General features: G+C 52.0%; 4 protein-coding genes across 4 annotated transcripts; 1 reads left to right on the plus strand and 3 right to left on the minus strand.

Moving 5' to 3' along the window:
* Nucleotides 1–221: 221 nt before the first annotated feature.
* On the minus strand, nucleotides 222–2780 carry BDP81DRAFT_389042 (ferric reductase like transmembrane component; the record flags this gene model as incomplete). Its single annotated transcript, XM_060587210.1, has 1 exon — nucleotides 222–2780. One exon carries the CDS (start codon nucleotides 2778–2780, stop codon nucleotides 222–224), a length of 2559 nt encoding a protein of 852 aa, XP_060452264.1.
* A 1685-nt stretch (nucleotides 2781–4465) lies between these two features.
* BDP81DRAFT_414405 (uncharacterized protein) lies at nucleotides 4466–4673 on the plus strand. The gene has a single exon (XM_060589364.1). The coding sequence runs from the start codon at nucleotides 4491–4493 to the stop codon at nucleotides 4644–4646; it is 156 nt and encodes a 51-aa protein (XP_060452265.1). The 5' UTR covers nucleotides 4466–4490; the 3' UTR covers nucleotides 4647–4673.
* A 9-nt stretch (nucleotides 4674–4682) lies between these two features.
* Nucleotides 4683–5420, minus strand: BDP81DRAFT_17194 (uncharacterized protein). The gene has a single exon (XM_060582171.1). The coding sequence runs from the start codon at nucleotides 5231–5233 to the stop codon at nucleotides 4727–4729; it is 507 nt and encodes a 168-aa protein (XP_060452266.1). The 5' UTR covers nucleotides 5234–5420; the 3' UTR covers nucleotides 4683–4726.
* Nucleotides 5421–5594: 174 nt separating this feature from the next.
* On the minus strand, nucleotides 5595–7398 carry BDP81DRAFT_444784 (uncharacterized protein; the record flags this gene model as incomplete). Its single annotated transcript, XM_060591878.1, has 3 exons — nucleotides 5595–5784; nucleotides 5902–7098; nucleotides 7154–7398. The coding sequence occupies 3 exons, from the start codon at nucleotides 7396–7398 to the stop codon at nucleotides 5595–5597; spliced, it is 1632 nt and encodes a 543-aa protein (XP_060452267.1).
* Between the last annotated feature and the right edge of the window lie 12772 nt (nucleotides 7399–20170).

The following is a 20170-nucleotide window of genomic DNA, read 5'->3' on the forward strand; positions in this document are numbered from 1 at the left end:
CAAGGCGGGAACCTCGAGGGTTTGTACGACCCAGACCTCATCGCACCAAACATACCCATATTGGGTTTCAAATCGTCATGCGCGTTCATGTTCAACAATTGGCATCAGGAGCAAATTCTATAGCGATTATGAAGTGAAATAATAGGCTCGTTATTATGGATGTAGAATGTATCACCCGTGGTATCTTTTCCGTCTAGTCATTATAAATACAGGCCCCTGGTTCAGAGGGCGTAATTCTCAGTATGCAAGTAAATCTCCTCGAGCATATCGTCACCCCATATCGCTGCCTGAAGCCGGGCGACCGTGTTCGCTACACCAACACGCATGGCCGGAGGCCCACATACAAATACCGCCGTCCGCCTGCCGAGGATGCCTCTTCCATCAGCACCACCCGTCGCCCATTCTTTCAACATGTATCCCAAGTCCGGCCGGCCATACTCGACGCTCCAGCCACCATCGATCTGATGGGGCACGGGGAAGGCGAACCGCATCAGACTCTTTTGAAACTCTGTTGGCGTCTCCGGGAAGCCAAAGTCAAAGCCTGAAGGCGGGCCGAATGTGCTGGTGGGGCGGGTTTGACCTGCGCTCGGGAGGTTGGTAGTTCTCAAGTGAGCCAGCTCTGGAGGTTGTATTGGCACATCTGAGTTTCGCGGGCTGGTATCGGGGACCTTCCTTGGGGAAGCAGGAGCGTAGTTGAAGTGCGGCACTTCGCCTTTGGTGTTGATCGGAGGAAAATGGAACTCGCGCTTTTTGGAATCTCTATCTTCCTCGTCGTCGTATTCGCGGCCCTCGAGCTTGCGTAATGACTCTTCCTGGGCAGAGAAGCGATTGGAGGGCGGTGGTCCTGGGGGTGGAGGCGGATATTGATGGGGCTGTAAATATTTCTGTTGCGGCAGGGCGGTGATTCTATCCTCCTGCTCGGCGCGTAGTTCCTGCTCTCGGTCAGGGTCACCTTGAGCAACAGACTGGATGAGAGCGGAATTGCGCTTGGAAGCGATTCCTGCCACGAAGCCATCCAGCTTGTCATGGAACATGTGACTCAAGGCCCTTGGTGCAGGACGGTCGTGACCTTCCATCATCATGGCCCGGTTGCGTACTGCTGAAGTGACGAAGAACTTGCAAGTGACACTTTCTGGCGGGGCAGACTCGCGACAGATTCTGAGCTCTTCACGGAACCAGTCCATGGCCTCAAGTCTTTTGAGGGCCCACACCACTACCACCTTCCGCGTAATGGCTTTTCCATCACGCATGCGCTTGATCAAGTTGAGTAATTGCGACATCAATGCTGTAATACCGCTCCCACCTGCAATCAGAATGCAGGTGTCGAAGGCTGCGAGATCTCTTCGCATGCCGCCGTAGGGCCCGTCCAAAAAGGCGCGATATGTGTGGAATGGCCCTTTTTCGATAGCCATGTCGAGAACCTTCCGCGTGAAGCCACCATACGGCTTGAAAACCAGCACGCAATCACGGTACTGCTCGCCGTACTCGGAGGGGAAATCCTCGCTGCAAAGCGATGAGATGGTGAAAGGATGATTGTCGAAGAAGGCGACTCCTGGCATGCGGAGGTAAACATATTGGCCAGGCTTCCACCTCATCTGTGTTGGAATTGTAATCTTGATTGCGTTCTCAGCGAGGAGGCTGATGGCCGCTTCGTCACCGACCATGAAACTCAAACGCCAAGGTCTTGTCCAGTTGAGATTGATGAGGCGAATGGCATAACAGAGTACCCAGATCCCGACTGTTGCCCAGAGATAGTCCCAAGAAGCAAGGTAATTCTTGGTGTGCCAAAACAAGAGCCCAACATACACCATGCCAACAGGTACATGCAGCATGACAAAGAGCTCGTATGCGATTCGGCGGATGAAGGGCAGAGATGCGACGCAAAGCCAGACGAGAGGCACAAGACAGGCTATACCGGTACCGTAGATGACGCCGCTGCCGCCGGGGAAGAGACGGGAGAACACATCCATGCCGCCGTCATCCCACACCGGTTGAATATAGAATGGAATGGTGTGTACGAGCGACAGAAACAGGCAGAGGTAACCTGCCCACCTATGGAAGACATTGAGACGCTCCGGCCCAATGCCAATAAGAATGGACAACACATTTGCCTTCATGCTGGTGACGATGATCCAAGGTGTCAGGGCGACAGCGATCATTCCGGCTCGAATAGCAACGGGTGGCGAACCGAATTGAATACTCTGCCAGTATAGCGGTTGCTGGAGAAAGCAGTAAAGCGTCACAAAAGCCAAGGCGATGAGACCGCAGGTAACTGCGGCGAGCGAGGAGAATGTGAATCGGTGGCTACCCCAAACAAAGTCGGGAATTGGCCGGTAAAAGACCCAGCGGAAGAGGGCCAAGGTATCGTTGACGAAACCAACCGAGGAGAAGTGAGCCCTAGGTTTGAATTGCTTCTCGCCCAGCCCTTCAGAGTCGGGAAAGAAATGCTGTGCTTGTCCGGTATGTACGGCGTGCGCATAGTCAGGATCAGTGTTGTAGAGGTTGGCATAGTATTCCTCCACTTCCTGCTTGTAGATAGCTTGGCGGATTTTGTCCTGCCAAAAGTGCCAAGATCGCATCAACAGAACTGTTCCCATGAGGGCCAGCGCAAAGTAAGTCCACCCCATTCCATATTTTCCAGACTTGGCCCACGGGTCTACTGTCAAGGCCTCAATCAAGCCGGGCGGACTGTCGGGTTTGGGGGTGATGGCGATGCGCTTGGCTAGTTGCGCTGCCGTTTTGGTGGCAGCATCTGCCAGGTCACGTAAACGAGTAGCCATTGCTGCAAGGCGATGAAGCTCGATTTATGCTGCGCGATAAGGCGACTGCGCACGCAGGTTGACAGTTATGTCGACATGCGGTGCAGTTTGAGAAAGTCGAATGGTTGAGAGTCGTCGAGATAACAAGATACCTGCGCCTCGCTGGTCGGTTGATTGTTGTGCCAGCTGAGGAAGATCGGATTGTTGCGCAATGTGTCCCAGATGCCTTGGAAGCAGGGCCAAAAGGAGTAGGTTTGATGAAATGCGATGCTATGCTTTGGCGGAGTAACGAGTGACCGGTAAGAAAACAGACGAGAGCGCGGTAAAGCACGGTTTGGGGGCGCCACCAGGGGATATATGGAGGTGAGATCGGAGACGCTCCGAGGCGGAGAGGTCCCAGTGGTTTGATTCTGGGGTGTGGGCAGCGTGATGAGCACACCTCAGTTACCGACAGTCTCGTCACGTTGCCTACAGATTCGGTCGGGAAGCGGGTTCAGTCGAGCGTGGTGACATGTGTAAAGGCAGAGGATATGTGATAAGGCGGCGAATTTTCCATGTGGAGGGGGTCGGATGGGCTGCGGCCTCGATGGGGTCGTTCAATGAAAGGCCAGATGAGGGATGAAGGGCTTCTCTGGGTCGGATGACAGAGTGTGAATTGGCACGAGGCCCAGCGGCTGACCGTACTTTAATATTGGCTGGCCGCGATTCTGGTCGTTCCCCGCGGGCGGATGTCACACAATGCAGGCCGGTGCGTGGGCGCTAGAGGTGTGGATGCGATGCAGGAGCAAGCTGCAAGCTCTTGGGCAAAGGTATGGCCGTTTGCTCGGCAGACAACGACTATTGAAGATGAAGACCAGGGATGGCAAGCGGGATGGATGCGTTGGTTCCGGGCGCCATGAGTGTGATCGGCGGGAGGTAAGGTGTCCAGATTGCCAACGTCGCCGCAGCGCTAGTTCTTGTCGATGTCGTCTGTGTCGGTGTTCAGGCACCTGAACGAGGGTGTTCGTAGGCAGCTGTATAAACAGGAAACGACCTCGGATTCCAGTCGAGGTCACGTCCTTTGTGAAGGAGTGTGTGTACCCGGAGATTGTCAATCGAGAAACGTAAGCGGCAGTTGCGGCATACCACAGCGCGGAAGATGCGGTTGCTGACGGTCACAATCGTGCTTCAGTGACTTCTGGAACTGGGTTTTGTTGGTTCGGTCATGCAAAGAGATAATGGGATCATGAGAAGGGCCGGAATGCGTACCACTGATATTTGGCCAACTGTCATTGGAGCAACGTCGGTATGACGGGAGAGCATTCTGAAGTGCGACCAGGTCATCGAGTTGACCGCCGAAGGAAACATTGGGATGGAATTGACCAACAGCTGGCAAAGGTGACCAAGAAGCTGCAAGGCGAGGGCCTGCAGAAGCTGCATGGGTCGGCACACATGGTGGACAGGTGCATATTGGGGGCGGTTGAAGTTCTTGGTGGCGGTCGAATAGCAGAGTGAGAAGAGGATGTGACGGGCAAAGAAGTGGTTGACAACTTTGACAGAAAGGCCGAAGGAGGACGACGAGGGACGGCGGGGACGGTCGAAAAAGGCGGGAGACCCCCCGGCGTTGCAACGTGATTCGCAGATTTGGGAGAGGGAAAGCTCCAGTGGGGTTACTTTCCCGTTCGGACCCCGGCCACTACGGGCGGTAATTAGATAGCTTTGGTTGGCTGGAATGTCGACTTATTCCCCACTATGCGCGTTTGTGTGCCCCTCCTTGCGCTAGTCACACCGCGGTACATACCGGCCAGGGCCAACCACGCCCCGTCGCCCGCACCTTCCAGGTTCTTTCCCATTGACTTTTGGTTGGTTGGCAGTTGGGTCTTGCCTGATGAAGCTTTCCGGCCCTAGCTTCCGCCGCATTCCGTCCAGAACCACTGGACCTGCCCTTGACGAACGTTTGGCAACTGCACCTCACTCTATCCGTCCCTTTAACCATATGGTATACTTCTTTGACAACAAGCTTTCCCTTGGTTTCCGTTGGATGAACAGTTGTTTTCTCTGCTGCACCAAATCCTTTGTTCACTCAACGGCTGGTACCTGAGTTCTGCAATGCACCACATTCCCCTGAGAACGGAAACCTCAATGCAACCTGTAACCACTGACTGTGCCCGTTCCAACGTCGCCGGCATATGGTCAATCCCCCCCCTCTCTCTGCTACTATTGCAGCATTTCGCGATGACAGTCGAGTCTTTACCCGAGTCAAGCCCACAGTATGTATTCATCCAGATCTGGAAGTCCAGATTGCCATGCATCCCAAGCAGGCGAAAGCAACAGAATTCGACCCCGCCGCCCAGAACCGCCAACCGCCAATAGTCTTTCCCGAGATGTGACGAATCTCCTTGAATCCCTGGTCCCAATAGATTGGACCGCCAACAAAAATGTCCGCCTTCGATGGCTGGTTGGCGACTGCTAACATCATACATGTATCCCATCATTCGAACCTACGATCATACGGATATGGTCGGGCACCTTGTTCTCATGCATGGACTTTCCAAGATAATGCTCAAGATGCAGATACCATGCAAGCACATCATTTGTCGTCACCAACCGCCAAGAAGCAAACAGATGTCGAGATGTGATACCCGTCCACGCCGTTCAAGTTCCAACATCCCTGTCTCAGCAGCCTACGGTCCAGAACGCAAGCAAACATCCCAGCCACTAGCCCGGTCTCCCGCCCGTCCCGGCCCTGTGCCTAGCGTGATCAGAAACCGAGCTGATCCTTGCTCTTCCTTGGTGCCAAAACGGTTCGATCGACTCAGGTGGCCCCCGACTCGCCCAGTTCCGCCTCACATGATTTTACAAGGACGACATGAACTGGAGCAGTGTTTGTAGCCTGCCACTTTCTGTAGTGGCACCGCCGCAGAGACCACTATCGAACCTTTTCGTCATGTTCCAAGATACAATATCCCCCACAGCGCTTCCGGTCCTCTCAACTACTCGAACCATGACCCCCTCCTCTCCCTTGCTCATCAACAAAGTCCACCATCTGTTGTGATGGAGAGTAGATAGGGCTCTGTTTGCTTGTTGACGTGTCTAGTGAGAAGCGGAACAGAGACAAGATTCTGGCCTAGGCTAGCTAGCAGTGGGATTGAGCTTCACCCACAGCCCTGGATCATTCCGGCCAGGCAAAGTGCCTGGCCAAATCTCCAGCTTGCGACGGAAATCATCGAATTCCACGCTACAGGGGAGTCCGGCGTTGAGTAGCATGAACGATTCCTGTCGAACATTTTTCGCTAGATCACAATCCGTGTCAAAATCGCCTATGGGCAGGGGGCTTTTCTGCAATAGGCCCATGCTGAGCTCGCTTTGCAGCGCAGACATACACCGCCATCCGTGTGCACAATCGAAGGCTGAGACGACCACCCCTTGGAAATTTGGGAGATTTCTCAGTTCGAGCACCCTCATTCTGAGCAAAGCTACCAAATGGAAGAGTTGGGCATGCCACTCTGGTATCGAGCTGTATCCAGTTTGCCCATGGTCGGGAATATACAGCCAACGTAGCGATGGGGGAAGACCATCGATCAGCCACAAGCTTCTCCGCATGTCCGGTAAGCTGACCACCTCGAGGTTCTGGCATCTTCTCGCCATCTCCTCCAGATCGTTCGTCTGATCTCCGGCAAACCGACTCCAGTCTACTGCCCGCAAAGCCCTTCTGTGCTCCGTCATGGCTTGTAAGAGCACGTCGATCTCTGTGTCGTCCTCGCCGCCCGTCAGGCCAATTGACACTTCTCGCAGGTCTTGACAAGCCGACACAATGCGACGAAGCGTCCACCCACCGTCGTCATCACCGCGAGCTCCCAGGCGCTGCAAGCTCAGGTTCCTCACGCTGGACCAATCCACGGCAGACAACCCTTCATCATTGCTACATCCAGCAAACCAATCAAGATGGACTGTCTCGCGCCGCGGTGCTGGTTCCAGCAGACGTCTCGCGCCGCTGACGTCGGAGTACGGGTCTTCTTCACGCTTAGTATCGTACGTTAACCATGTGTTCTTGCCAAGCCGAATGTCCGTAAGCGCATCGTAGCGCGTCGGAAATCCCACGTCACCATTGGGGAGAAATTTCAAGAGCCGTTTGATATTGATACGGAGCTCCAACGTATGGATATGGCGAACTTGTAGTAGAACCATCATCGCCAAGACACGAGTTCGCTGGATACCGGGCTGCAGCCAACCGTCTGTCACCTGCAGTCCAAAATGCTCCGCGAGAGTTCTCAGGAATTCCATCTGACTTCTTGAGCGCCGGCCCATCCTCGTTCCGGGGCCGACTGGACTCTCTTTCTTTGGCATCAATGAAGAGAGACTGCACCATGAACGGTTGTCCCGGGCGGCTTGTCCACCAGTGGAGGATGGCGTACAGCTCGAGGTCGGGAGGCTGCTGCACGGAGAAGCAGAGGTGTCGGAACAGCAGGGGCTGTGTGACTTCCCGGAGTACTCGGCAGGTTTGCGAGACATTCCTCAGTGCCTGCTTTCCCTCCCGTGAGAGATTGAATTGCGGCACTTCAATATTTCGTCGGGCACGGACGGGAACGGCGGCAAAGGATTCGAAGATATGACGCAGGATCTCAGTGGGCAGGTTGTCGAGACTACACTTCCTCTCCATTTTGTTTTGTCGCGTTCGAATCGACCTCGGCGTTATTCGGGTGACTTTGCTCGGCTAGCAACGAAGGAGTTGAGGATCATTCTATCGTCGAGTGATCTCGAGTTTTCGGTACGATTACGCGATATGTTGGTCAGGAAAAGAATAAGGGCGCGACAGAGTGAAGCAGAGGAAAATTTGTATCCTTACTGAGAACCAAAAAAAATAAAAAAATAAAATAAAAAAGGAGACAAGAAAACGCTATTTGCATTCTGGGCAGGTAGAGCTTTGTTCCCTCGGGAACCTCACTCTATGTCACGAGTTATGACACGCAGCAATGGGCATATGAAGTGTGGTAAAAGTGGCTTGTATTTGTCGTGGATCATCGTGATCATATTATTGTCTATGTTGTTCTCTATGTTGTGTGTTCTCCTTTCCAGATGCAGCCAGGAATATCCCTCATCTGAGGCACCTGGATTCCTGCATTTTCATTGGTTGGTCTCACCCGGATTATTATGGGTCCAGATTGCTCGTTCTAGTCCGAGCGTACCCGCCCAATTCCACTTCCACACTTCAACAGTATTAACCCAAATAGGTGCTATATCCCATCGGGTGCGGAATAGCTCCATTTTTGCCAAGGGTGGGGTAGAGCCAATAAGGGCTTCTATATTAATCAAGCTAACCAATAGAGTAAAAGTACCTCGATTACCTATAGATTCTAGATATACCACAAGTACTAGTAATCTCCCTTAATATAAAGAGCTATATGTTACGACCCAACATGCATGACCAAGAACAAGGCCTGCCCCGCAGGCTCGCGGCGGCTACAGCGCACCATGTATGCAGAGGACAAGGAACACTAGGCACCCTCTCACGGAACGGAAGAACTATGGACAAGTCACGTGATGATTAGAGATAAGAGATAAGGATAAGGATATGTTGGATATGAGCTATCCAAGCGATCCTTGGATAACCAGGATATGAGCTATCCAACATATCCAAACAAGGACACTGTCCAGCACAAAGGACATGTTCAGAATCAGGACTTGTATATAGGATGGACTTGAGCCGGACTCTAGGACAGACTTCCCATAGCTTCTTCAGCAATTAACTTCGTATCAGATCTTATGATCGCTTTCAGCTATCTTCCCTGAGAACCTCTTTGATAAGACTACGATTGATCACCGAAGCCTTCCCTTACCTTACGACTTACAGACATAGCTTCCCTGAAGCTATCCCCGACTACGAATACTATTACCAGTTCCGCAGCCTCAACTTCTGCAAACATACCTCACTACGACTAGCTGGCCGTAACACTGGTCCTCCTATTACGTAAAGGGAATTGATACACGGGCATGAAGAATTGATACACGGGCATGACTCTTACACGGGCATAACAGCTACGCACTATCATTAGCCCAAAAACTGCTGTTAACTCATCCTGATTCTGCCGGTTCTACCCAAAGTATCTGGAAAGGAATTTTCGGAATTCGCAATTGCGACGCGTCCATCCGGTCAAGCCGCCATCGCTATATCATGATACCTCCTATGTCCGAGTCCGCCCTACCGCCACCAAGGCGCAACCCCCAACGTCGAGCTAGGAGCTCGACCTCGAGTAACGAGCCCGACCCAAAGCGGCGACGCAATAGATATTCTTTTATCTCGCGACCTCCTACCGCTAGCAGTTCGGACATAAGCATTGGTAACCACTATGGCCTTGGCGACGACAATGCTCTTGAGAACATCTTTGCTTCCTACCTAGACCGGTTCTATTAAATTACTCGCCCCTATGGCTTGCGCGGGAATAACGCGGTACCTATCGAGATATAGGATGACCATAAAATATTTCTATACCGGTTATTTCCGACGAATACTGCTCAAACTTATCGAGTAACTATGCCAATGCTTGGCCCGGAATACGGCCTGCTCCCATCGTATCTTACCTACGAATCCACTTTATAAGACGAAGAGCATCGACCTATATAAGCTATCTCTATATAAGATTTCATATCTATATTATGCCTAGTAAAGGAAGTAGTGGGGGAAGGCCGGTAGCTAACTAAAGAACTGCTTGATTCTTTTGAACGAGTTCGACGATGGCGATAGAGATGGGGTTATTTACTACACCTATCTGATATATCTACGTCACCACCCCTACCACTATATTCCCCTCCTCGCGATACGAGGTATCCTTCTACCGATTCTTAAGTAAACTTGCTAACTTCATTATTACGAAGTTCTTACTCCCTAGGTCAACGCTCGTCTTCGCCTCTACCCGACCCGATACCAGACCCATAGATTCCTGGCAACCCAGAGCCCATAGTCGATGCCCTATTCGACCAAGTTAACGCATTTGCTAGAGAGAACGGGTTTGGCATTGCACGTCGACATAGATATATATATAAAGGTAAAAAGATAAGATACACGTTTTAATACGACCGCTTTGGTGAACCGCGGCCTACTAAGGGTGCGGGGTTACGCTAACGAAAATCGCGAAAATATGGCTATAAGTGGATGATCATTACTGAGACGAAGGAAGAGGGTGCTTGGCTTTTACAACGGCATGCTAAAGCCGAGCATGCCTAACATAACCACGGGCTAAGCCTTAGTTCCTCGGCACATCCTTCGTATCGGAGGCTTACACCACTGACTAAGAGTACTATTAAAGCCACTAGCCGCCGGGTTGGTATTAGGGCCCGCGACGTTCGTGCTATCGTTCAGGAATAATTCCCAGATTCCGTGTTTACTTAACGGGATATCTACAATGCTAGAGCCATTATAAATAGGGAGAAATTAGACGGCCACTCGCCAACAGCCGCTCTGATAAAGCTCTTTGACGAGCGAGAGGTGCCCTATATTGTTAAGTGGGCTGATGACGAGCCCAACCCGCTTGTTGGCTTAGTATGGACATTCCCATTTTGTCTCTCAATATGGAGGCGCTTCCCGGAGGTAATTAGCTTTGACAACACATATAACACAAATCGCTTCAAGCTTCCGCTGTTTCAAGCCACTGGCCAGACATGTACTGGATCTATTTTCAACGTAGCATTTGGCCTTATTAATAACGAGAGATTGGAAGGGTTCTAGTTCCTCGTAGAAGGCATCCGTCAACTAGTTAACTAGCATTCGATTCGCTTACTAAATGTCATCATTACCGACTATAATAAGCAGATGAAGGCCGCCTTAGCTTACGAGTTCGCCGACGTACAGTAATAACTTTGCATCCACTATATCAACTCTAATGTTATGCTTAGGGCTAAGCAGAAGTGGGTAAAGGGAAAACGGCTAGAGGGTGCCGGCAGTAGCTCGGACCACGAAGACGACAATGAGCCCTCGAGAACACTCATAACGGAATTAAGCGACGAGGACTAGACGTATATCCATACGCCTACTAACGATTTAATCCCCCATATATATCTCGGAGTCTTTGCAATATGGAAGCTCGTTATCTTTGCGGAGACCGAGGTTACTTATAAGAAAGCATGGGCTAGTCTCCATAAGGAGTTCGACGACCAGCGGCCAATATTACGTTATATTTACAGGACATACCTTCCCGTTAAAGCTCAGTGGGCTCGCTACTATATCCAAAAATATTAGAATTTTGGTATTCGCGTTACCTTAGGGACCGAGTCTAGTAATAATAACATCAAAGGCTATCTCCTCAATGGCCTAAGTCACTTATACCGACTCGTTAATATTATATAGGATATTGTTGGAATAGGCCTACATTAGGCAGCAGGAGGTTGCTGCCGCGGTCCGTTCCAGCCACGGTGGTCCGTGTGGCTCAGCCACACGAGGGTGGTATACCCCAGACTTCCTGCCGCCGCTGGCACCTGGTTAGACTTCCAAAGAAGAACAACAAGAACAAGCAATATCACCACTACAGTCGGTGATCGTTGCTACCCACGATACTCGAGTATTTTCCTTTTCCACCTGTGAATCCAACACTGATCAGTGGTTAACCTCACAGTAACCACTACTGCGATATACTGCAGATCAGCAAGGTATTACAGAAGAGACTGTTGCGACGCCTCACCACGGGATCCCTTCAGTGCTAATCACGAAATCGCCGGCCCTCCACAACCCGCATTATCGTCAACCTTTCTTCCGCAACTACGTTGCCGTTGATAAGGGCGTCTATCACGCTGTCGTCGATCGACCTCGCAGCCGAATACCCTTCCGTACGACAAGTGCCGTTGGAGAAGTCCGTTGCTCATCACGATAATTCAACTTCGTCAACTTCGTCAATTTCGTTGCCCACAACGAATTTCCTCACGATACTTTTTTTTTTTCACCTTCAACCCACAAATTCGCGAAGATTCGCGGAAGTACGCGAAAAACACCTACTGTACCTTCCTTACCTTCTACACTTTTACGCGATATCCACGCTGTGGCAAGGCCGCAGGCTCCTACTTGCTATCTCTGCGACTACTCACTTCACTAATCCTCCTCCCTTAACTACGCTACACCATGACGGAATCGCAGACGTCACAGGATCTGCCCATCCCGTACGGCTTTGGCCGACTTATCGACCTAACGGTATGGGGAAGCAACGATGAGATCCTTTTTAGCGAGCGCGATAATAGGAAGGTATGTACACACATTGCTTACTCCATCGCTACGTGGTTACAAGAACAAATCTTTGGTCGCGAATTATTCGCCGCCTTCCAACGCGACTTCGATGGATGGGACGAAGAATTCTTCCACGCGGCAGGATCAAGGGCACTCAGCCTGCTCCGCGATCACCTCCTCTTCAATGGTGTCCATATCCCTAAGACCAGGGACAAGGTGGCTCCTAGGCTGGTGGAAGTTCTGGATCGTGACACCTTTCATACATGGACGGATGAGGAAGTCGAAGAGATGCGTCATCATTCCCCCTACTTTAACCGTCTATTAGATGAGGATCCACGTATCCTCGAGGATATCCAACGACAATATATCAGCCCGCAACAACGAACGGCTATGAGGGAGAAGCAATATCAACAGCAGATGGAGATTGAGAGACAGCAAAGGAAGAACGAGAAGGAGAAGGAGGACCGTATGAATGAGATTCTTGCCAAGGAGCTGGCAGCCAGGGCAACCAGGGGAGTTGACAACCCTCCTCTACCAGAACGACCAACCCGACAGAAGCCGACTCCTCGACAGTCGCCAGCTCAATCGGTCCACTCAGTATCTCGTCGACCTACCCCAATTACACGCCCATTATATCCTACGATAGCACCTCCCACTACGCAATCTCGTCATATCTTACCAGCGCCCCCGCTGTCGCCGAGACCCGCGATGATGGAGCACCCTCCACAACACCTTCCGCCTCATGACGAAGACTTCTACGTCGGCCCACAAGGCCACAACTTCCCTCTACAGGACTATCCCCCTGTCACCACAGGCTTCCCACCACAACCTCCTATCGACAACGTTGCTACACGAACCAGCAAGCCAACCTCTAGGCAACTTTCCGATCTCGCCAAGCTGATACCTGACGAAAACAAGTACGGTGGCGAGATGTATGATGTATTGGACATTAAGTTAACGAACTTCCGTGATAACTGCGAGAAAGTCGATATCGAGGAGGACCAACTGGGCTACGCCTTCTCTATCATGCTCCGCGGCAAAGCTTCCACATTTTATCTTCAACGAATCTGCGGCAGGGGCCCACGTGACTTTTTCTCGATGGTTCGACAAATCAGGAACCACTTCGAGAATGAGGAAAGTCAGCAGAATTACCTCTCCCAGTGGCGAGAGACTAACTTCAATCGCATCGCTCAAGAGCACCCCGACAAGACGAAGATACAGGTCCTTGAGGCCCTCATCGAGAAGCTCACAGTCATTCAACGAGCTCTCCCCGCTGTGTACCAGTCTGACGAGGTCCTGCGAGGCCAGCTTGTCAATGCTTGCTCCGGGGTCCCAGAGTGTACTTTGTGCCTGTATAACCCCTCCCGGACATTGGAAGGCGTCTGCAACCAGCTTCGATCAGCCGTCAGCACCGCTATCCGCATGAAGAAGGACCACCAGTATGTTACTGAACCATTCAAGCAATACTGGGTCGACCGCACTTATCGCGGCCGAGGCCGAGATGATCGATACGGCAACAGCCGTGGCCGGGGCACAAATCGACCTCATAACCGCGGCCCGCCAGACCGCAAGTCTGACCGCCATTGCTATGTCTGCAAAAAGCCAGGCTGCTGGTCAACGAAACACTCGCTGGACGAAAGACGGCAGGCATACGATCGGTACAAAAGCAATAGATACGTGCAGGATACCTCGTCAACGGGATACGGTGACTTCCTTGCCGAGTACGAAGGCTTCGAATCTCTTGACGACGACGATGGAGAGGAAGATATCCGCCAATACCTCCAGACGACCCCTGCGCCCACCAACAACGATGATGAGGAGGCTGATGACAGTGATGCCTTCCTCGTCAGCACCGCCTTTTTCAACAAGAGCAACTTCAGCGGCAAGGCTATTTTGTCACAATTAGCTGACCAATCGGTCTTCCATCAATTGACTAAGGCAGATCTCGGCGACCAGACTGCCAAGGAAAACGCGGCTGTCTTCGTACTTGACCGATACTCAGCAGAAGTCTTCCAAGGGATATTACCAGATACGGGAGCAGCCGGAGTTTCCACTGCAGGATACTCCCAAGCTCTTGCCCTTCGACGAACCTTTCCATCAGTAGAAATCGACACTTCGCAAGCGGGAAAAGCAAATGTCCGCTTCGGCGGAGGCGATCTTCTGCCCTCAAGCGGCACCATCACGGTCCCCACCCCGTTCGGACATATCGAGTTCTACGTCGTACCCGTCAATACCCCATTTCTGCTCTGCCTCGCCGATATGGACCGTCTGCGGATTCGCTTTGACAATCTCGCCAATACACTGCAACAAGGCAACGTTGTTGTGCCTGTTGTTCGTAAATGGGGCCATCCGTGGCTGCTACTTGGCCCGCCTGAGCAGAGCCTCGCCTGGAACCACCTCACGGACGTGGAATTACGCAGACTTCATCGTCGCTTCGGCCACCCATCTGTCCAACGACTTCACAAGGTTCTTCACGAGGCTGGCCATGACGTTGAGACCGCCGCAATCGAGCAATTGACGAAGTACTGCCATCAATGCCAAATGCACAGCAAGTCGCCCGGCCGATTCAAATTTTCCCTTCGCGACGACTGCTCTTTCAACTACGAAGTCATCGTTGACGTCATGTACCTCGATGGCGATCAACCCGTCCTTCACGTTATTGACCTCGCGACTTCCTTCAACGCGGCCCACTTTCTCAAAGACATCTCTGCGAAGACTACGTGGGAAGCTCTTCGAATTTGCTGGATTGACGTGTACCAGGGACCACCTGACTGGATCGTCGCTGACGCCGGCCGCAACTTCACAGCAGCCGACTTCCGCCGCGAAGCTCGCGCAATGTCTATTGAAGTCAAGATCATCCCTGTCGAGGCACATCACAGCATTGGAAAGGTTGAAAGATACCACGCAGCTCTGCGACGAGCCTACGATGTTATCCGCAAGGAATGCCCACTGACTACACGAGAGTCATCGCTACAAAGCGCGGTCAAGGCAATCAATGATACTGCCGGCCCTGACGGCATCGTCCCTACCCTTCTCGTCTTTGGCGCATACCCACGTATGACAGACGATTCCGCCCCATCTCCCGATATCGTCAAACGCGCCGCCGCCGTACGCAAGGCAAGCAACGAGTTACGCAAGCACTTTGCCAAGCGGCAAGTGAATGAGGCCCTGGCAGCACGAAACGGCCCTGATACAACCGCGCTGAAGTCACTTACAATTGGATCGCAAGTCCGCGTCTGGCGCGAGAAAGAAGGATGGAGTGGCCCTTATCGCCTACTTGCTACTGACGGTGAGGAGTGCACCGTTGACGTCAACGGACCGCGTAACTTCCGATCAACCGTTATCAAGCCCTATTACGCAGACCCTGACGAAGATGTTCCTCATAATACCGACAAAAGCGACGACCACGCAGAGGGTACTATTGTCGTTGCTACTCCCCCGAGGAACCCTGTCGCAGCTGAGACTACTCCATATCCTCGTCGTACCCGCGGCCGACCGCGCGAGAACTTCGTCGCTGACGCGCTTTTACAGGAGACTGACGTACCTGATAACCCGTCACTCCTTCCCTCCTCCTCTACCTTTCTCTCTGCTAAAGAAGAATCCGATAAGGCCCTCGCAAAGCAACTACGCGATAAAGGGACGATAACCACCTCTGGTGAGCCCTTCGAACTATCTACGAAGACCGAGATAGATAGCCTTATCGCACGGGGGGTATTCGAATTCGTCACCCTCGACCTTGCTAAGCACGATAGCCGTATCTTCAAATCACGTATCGTTAACGAGGTAAAGGGCAAGAATACCGATAAGCCCTACGAGAAGTCACGCCTTGTTATCCAAGGATATGCTGATGACGGGAAAGAAGCTATCCTTACGCAGTCACCGACCATACAACGAGCAAGCCAGCGACTGATACTTGCACTTGCTCCGTCCCTCCTGCGTGACAACCATCAGCTCTGGCTTCGCGATATCACGCAAGCATACGTCCAGTCAACTTCACAGTTGAATCGCACTATTTACGCACGACTACCTACCCAGATTCGCGATGACTACCCTCCGAATACGATTATGAAAGTCGTCAAGCCACTATATGGCATTGCCGAAGCTGGCACTCATTGGTGGGCAACGTACAACCGCCACCATAGAGAAAGTCTCGAGATGAGTACCTCATCATACGACCCGTGTCTTCTGCTGTCATCTATTGATAACCCTCACTTCGGCCTCATTGGCATGCAAACAGACGACACTATCGGCCTTACAGACCTGCCCTTCTCTGCGAGAGAGGATGAAGAACTTGTAAAGGCTGCTTTCACCGCTAAGGCAAAGCAGTATCTCTCAATCAATGAGCCACTCATCTTCAACGGTGGCATCGTATCACTAACCTCAGCAAAAGACACTTCGATCGTCCTACGACAGAAAGGGCAAGGGAAAAAGCTGCAACTCGTCGACGGAGATTCGCCCACAGCCCAACAAGATTATGTCCAGCAACGTGCCCGTGGGGCATATATCGCCTCAATCTGCCAGCCCGAAGCATGCTACGATCTGTCAGCCGCCGCCCAGCACAAGGAGCCCGATGCTGAAGCCATCAAGAGCCTCAACCGACGGTTACAGTGGCAGATGAATTCGCTAGACCGCGGTCTAACTTTCATCCCGCTGAACCTGGCAACCGCGAAGCTCTTTGTCTTTGTTGACGGCTCTTTCGCCAATAACCACGATCTTACCTCACAGCTCGGCTTCCTCGTCATCCTTGCTAACGAGACTATTGACGATGATAACGGTACTTTCACGATTGACGGCCATATTGTCCACTTCTCCTCCACGAAGTCGAAGCGAGTGACGCGCAGCGTGCTTGCCTCTGAAGTCTACGGCATGGTTGCCGGCGTAGATATGGCCTACGCTATCTCATCAACTCTTGCAATGGTTACACAAAAACTTGGCAACCCAACCATCCCTACGACTGCCTGTACCGACTCATACTCGCTATACGAATGCCTCGTTAAACTGGGCACCACCCAGGAGAAACGCCTGATGATCGACATCATGGCACTTCGGCAGTCATACGAGCGACGGGAGCTCTGCGAAGTCAGATGGATCCACGGCGATGATAACCCCGCTGACAGCTTTACTAAATCGTCGCCCAATCGAGCCCTCGAGGGCATTATTGACACCAACCACGCGGTCATTAGAATGGAGGGATGGGTTACACGTACGTGAAGGAGGGATAGAGAGGAAGATTCGGCTAATCCAAGTGGATAATCGGCCGACTATTGTTATTTCTCGGTACTGTATAATTAGGTCTTGATTCTGTCCTATTCCCGGCTTTTGCAAGAGAGAAAAGTTGCCAGTGTTGGAATAGGCCTACATTAGGCAGCAGGAGGTTGCTGCCGCGGTCCGTTCCAGCCACGGTGGTCCGTGTGGCTCAGCCACACGAGGGTGGTATACCCCAGACTTCCTGCCGCCGCTGGCACCTGGTTAGACTTCCAAAGAAGAACAACAAGAACAAGCAATATCACCACTACAGTCGGTGATCGTTGCTACCCACGATACTCGAGTATTTTCCTTTTCCACCTGTGAATCCAACAGATATAATTCGAGACCAAGAGTTACGGTTTACGCAGTCCTGTATAGAGAATAAGGTGCTAACTGCCCGTCAATCCGCTAGAGCTAGTTCGGAGTACCTAGGTGAACTCCGAGGTATGCTTTCTTCAAAGTACTTAGGGTTGATTATAAAGCAATACCGGAAAGCAAGGATAGCATTGCCGACCGGCAATCATCCACGGCCCCCTCCTATTAGAGATTATATATTGTTGTTGTTGTTCTATTTAACGCCATGGCGGCAAGGGCGCAGCCGCCCTTGCGGCAGACCTCCCGAAGGGTATGTGGCGTGAAGGGTCGCAGGCTCTAGCTATATACTATATAGTACACGCCGTATCCTGACGTCCTCCAAATCTTGCTCGTGAGCTACTATGTGTTCTATCCATCCCTAGTTCCCACTGGTGCCCTAGTTCCGTTATAACCAACCATCTGGTTTCTTAATAGAGGTAGTCTGTCGTTTGGAGGATAGGTTATGACCTATCTCCTAGTACCGCGGGCAGATCTTCTGGAAGAAGTCTGTCACGCAGAGGAAGGCCTGGAAGCCTTCAGAGTCAGTGATTAGCCCCTTGAAGTAGCGATCGAGGGACCCTATAGGTCCTACGGGCTCCTGGCGGCTGTAGGGGTAGAGGGTGGGCCACTGTTGCCTCCTCAGTAGGGTCTTTCGGCAGTAGACTAGATGGTCTGCCTCCTTAACCCATCCACAGGAGCAGGTGAGTAGTGCTTCTGTGTGGTTAAAGCGTTGGTGATATTGTTCAAAGTCCCCGTGGCCTGACCGTGCCGCGAGGAGGTGATGAAGGGTAGCCCTAGGGAGGCCAAGTTCAGGAGGGCAAGCAAGGGTAGCCTTGAGCCCTAGTTGGGTATAGCGGGGAGTTGCCTCTTGTTTCCACCATCGTCTATATTGGCGTCTTGGCCGCTCTTTAGCAAGCCACTTGATACCTGATAGAGTAGCTAGTTGGCCCCTAAGGACTGATAGAGTTGTTCCCTCCTTAGCTAGGCTGTCTGCTTCTTCGTTTCCTTTAATACCTTGGTGCCCAGGAGACCAATGGGTTTGTATATCGTGTATCCTAGCTACCTCCTGGATCTCAAGGAAGGCCGCTTGTGAGGAGTCTGGGATCTTACCGCGAATCCCCTGAATAACGCTGGTATTGTCGATGCAGATGTGTATAGGCTGGCCTTGGGAGGTCTGAAGGGCCCGTCGGAGCCCAGCCCTCGCCCCCTCCGCCTCACCATCAAACACTTCTGCTAAGCCGAGACGGCCGCAGCCCTGGGCTATACGTTTATTGTTGCGGTAGATAACAAAGCCGTACCCTGTAGCTCCGTCAGGAGCTTTGGAGCCGTCTGAGTATACGACTGTATGCTGACCTGGCACAGTCTTGAGCCAGGCCTGGAAGATCCTAGCTGCTACTTCCTTCGTCTGTGTAACTATAGGGTCATAGGACCCTGGGAGGTATTGCGGCTGTAGGAGCGCTGGCCTTGGAAACTTAGGTAAAAGGCCAGCTGTTCTTTGAAGCCTGGTCTGTTGCCGCCCTGACTGCAGCAGCCTTGGGACCAAGGGATGCTGTTGGTCAACCTTCTGCAGGCGTATAGCGAAGCGTAGTCGCGCTGCTTCGAGGGCTACCTCTGCTGTGGGAAGGCCAGCGTCTCGGATGAGGCTACTGGTCGGTGTGGTTCTCCAGACAGGCAGGATAGCCCTTGCTGCTGCTGTAATAACTTTGCTAAGTCTACGGGCCAGGCCCTTCTGTCCTGTACCAACTGTAGGTATCTGTAAAGCAGTGCTACTGCTAGTATTGGTGCCGCTGTTTAGGGCTGGTTTGGTTAGGCCCGCATACCAGGTCTCAACTCCATACAAGGCTGTTGGAAGGACACAGGCAATAACCGCTTTTCGTACTGCGGCTGCTGGGAGTCCCCCTTTGGTATTTGTTAGGTGCCGAAGGAACTGGGCTACCTTCTTTGCCGCTGCCACCTTAGTTTCGACATGGTGACGGAAGGTGAGTCTCTTGTCGAACCAGACTTCTAGCCATCGTACAGGCTTAGTTGAGGCCTTAATAGTTAGGCCCGTCGCCTGTATATCTGGTAGGTCTTTTGTCTGCTTATATTTCCTGCTGAAGTGGACTGCCTCACACTTAGCTGGGTCAAAAGCAACCTTGTTATCAGTGCCCCAGTTAAGGATATGAGTGATCTTTTGGCCTAGGGCTATAGCATTTCCTTCTAGCGACGGGCTAGTAGCTACTAAGCCTATATCATCCGCATAGCCAAACCGTAGCTCTTGATCGTCGGCTAGGATATCCGCTATATATAGTAAAAAGAGAATAGGGGATAGTGGGGAGCCTTGTGGTAGCCCACAGGATAGAGGGAAATCCTCTGTAGTTGTATCCTCTAGCCTGACCCGGGCTGCTCGGCTAGAGGTAAAGGTGAAGATCAGCCTAATCAGATGACTAGGCCAACCCTGCTGTCGTAGCCTGATAATAAGTCGGTTTCTTAGGACAGAGTCAAAAGCCCCTTTAACGTCCATTGTCACAAGAGTTGCAGTGAGCCCTGAGTCTAGAGCCCTCTCGATCTCGTGGGTCAGACAGGCTGTTAGGTCGACTGCAGCCCTGCCTGGTAGTGCTCCAACCTGCTGTGGGCTAGCAAC

This window comes from Colletotrichum phormii, assembly GCF_030913505.1.
Source record: "Colletotrichum phormii strain CBS 102054 chromosome Unknown BDP81scaffold_1, whole genome shotgun sequence".
Classification (NCBI taxonomy): domain Eukaryota; kingdom Fungi; phylum Ascomycota; class Sordariomycetes; order Glomerellales; family Glomerellaceae; genus Colletotrichum; species Colletotrichum phormii.

Coding starts and splice junctions, on each gene's coding strand:
- BDP81DRAFT_414405 (XM_060589364.1), top strand. CDS start 4,491: ATGCGCGTTTGTGTGCCCCTCCTTGCGCTAGTCACACCGCGGTACATA.
- BDP81DRAFT_17194 (XM_060582171.1), bottom strand. CDS start 5,233: ATGATGGGATACATGTATGATGTTAGCAGTCGCCAACCAGCCATCGAA.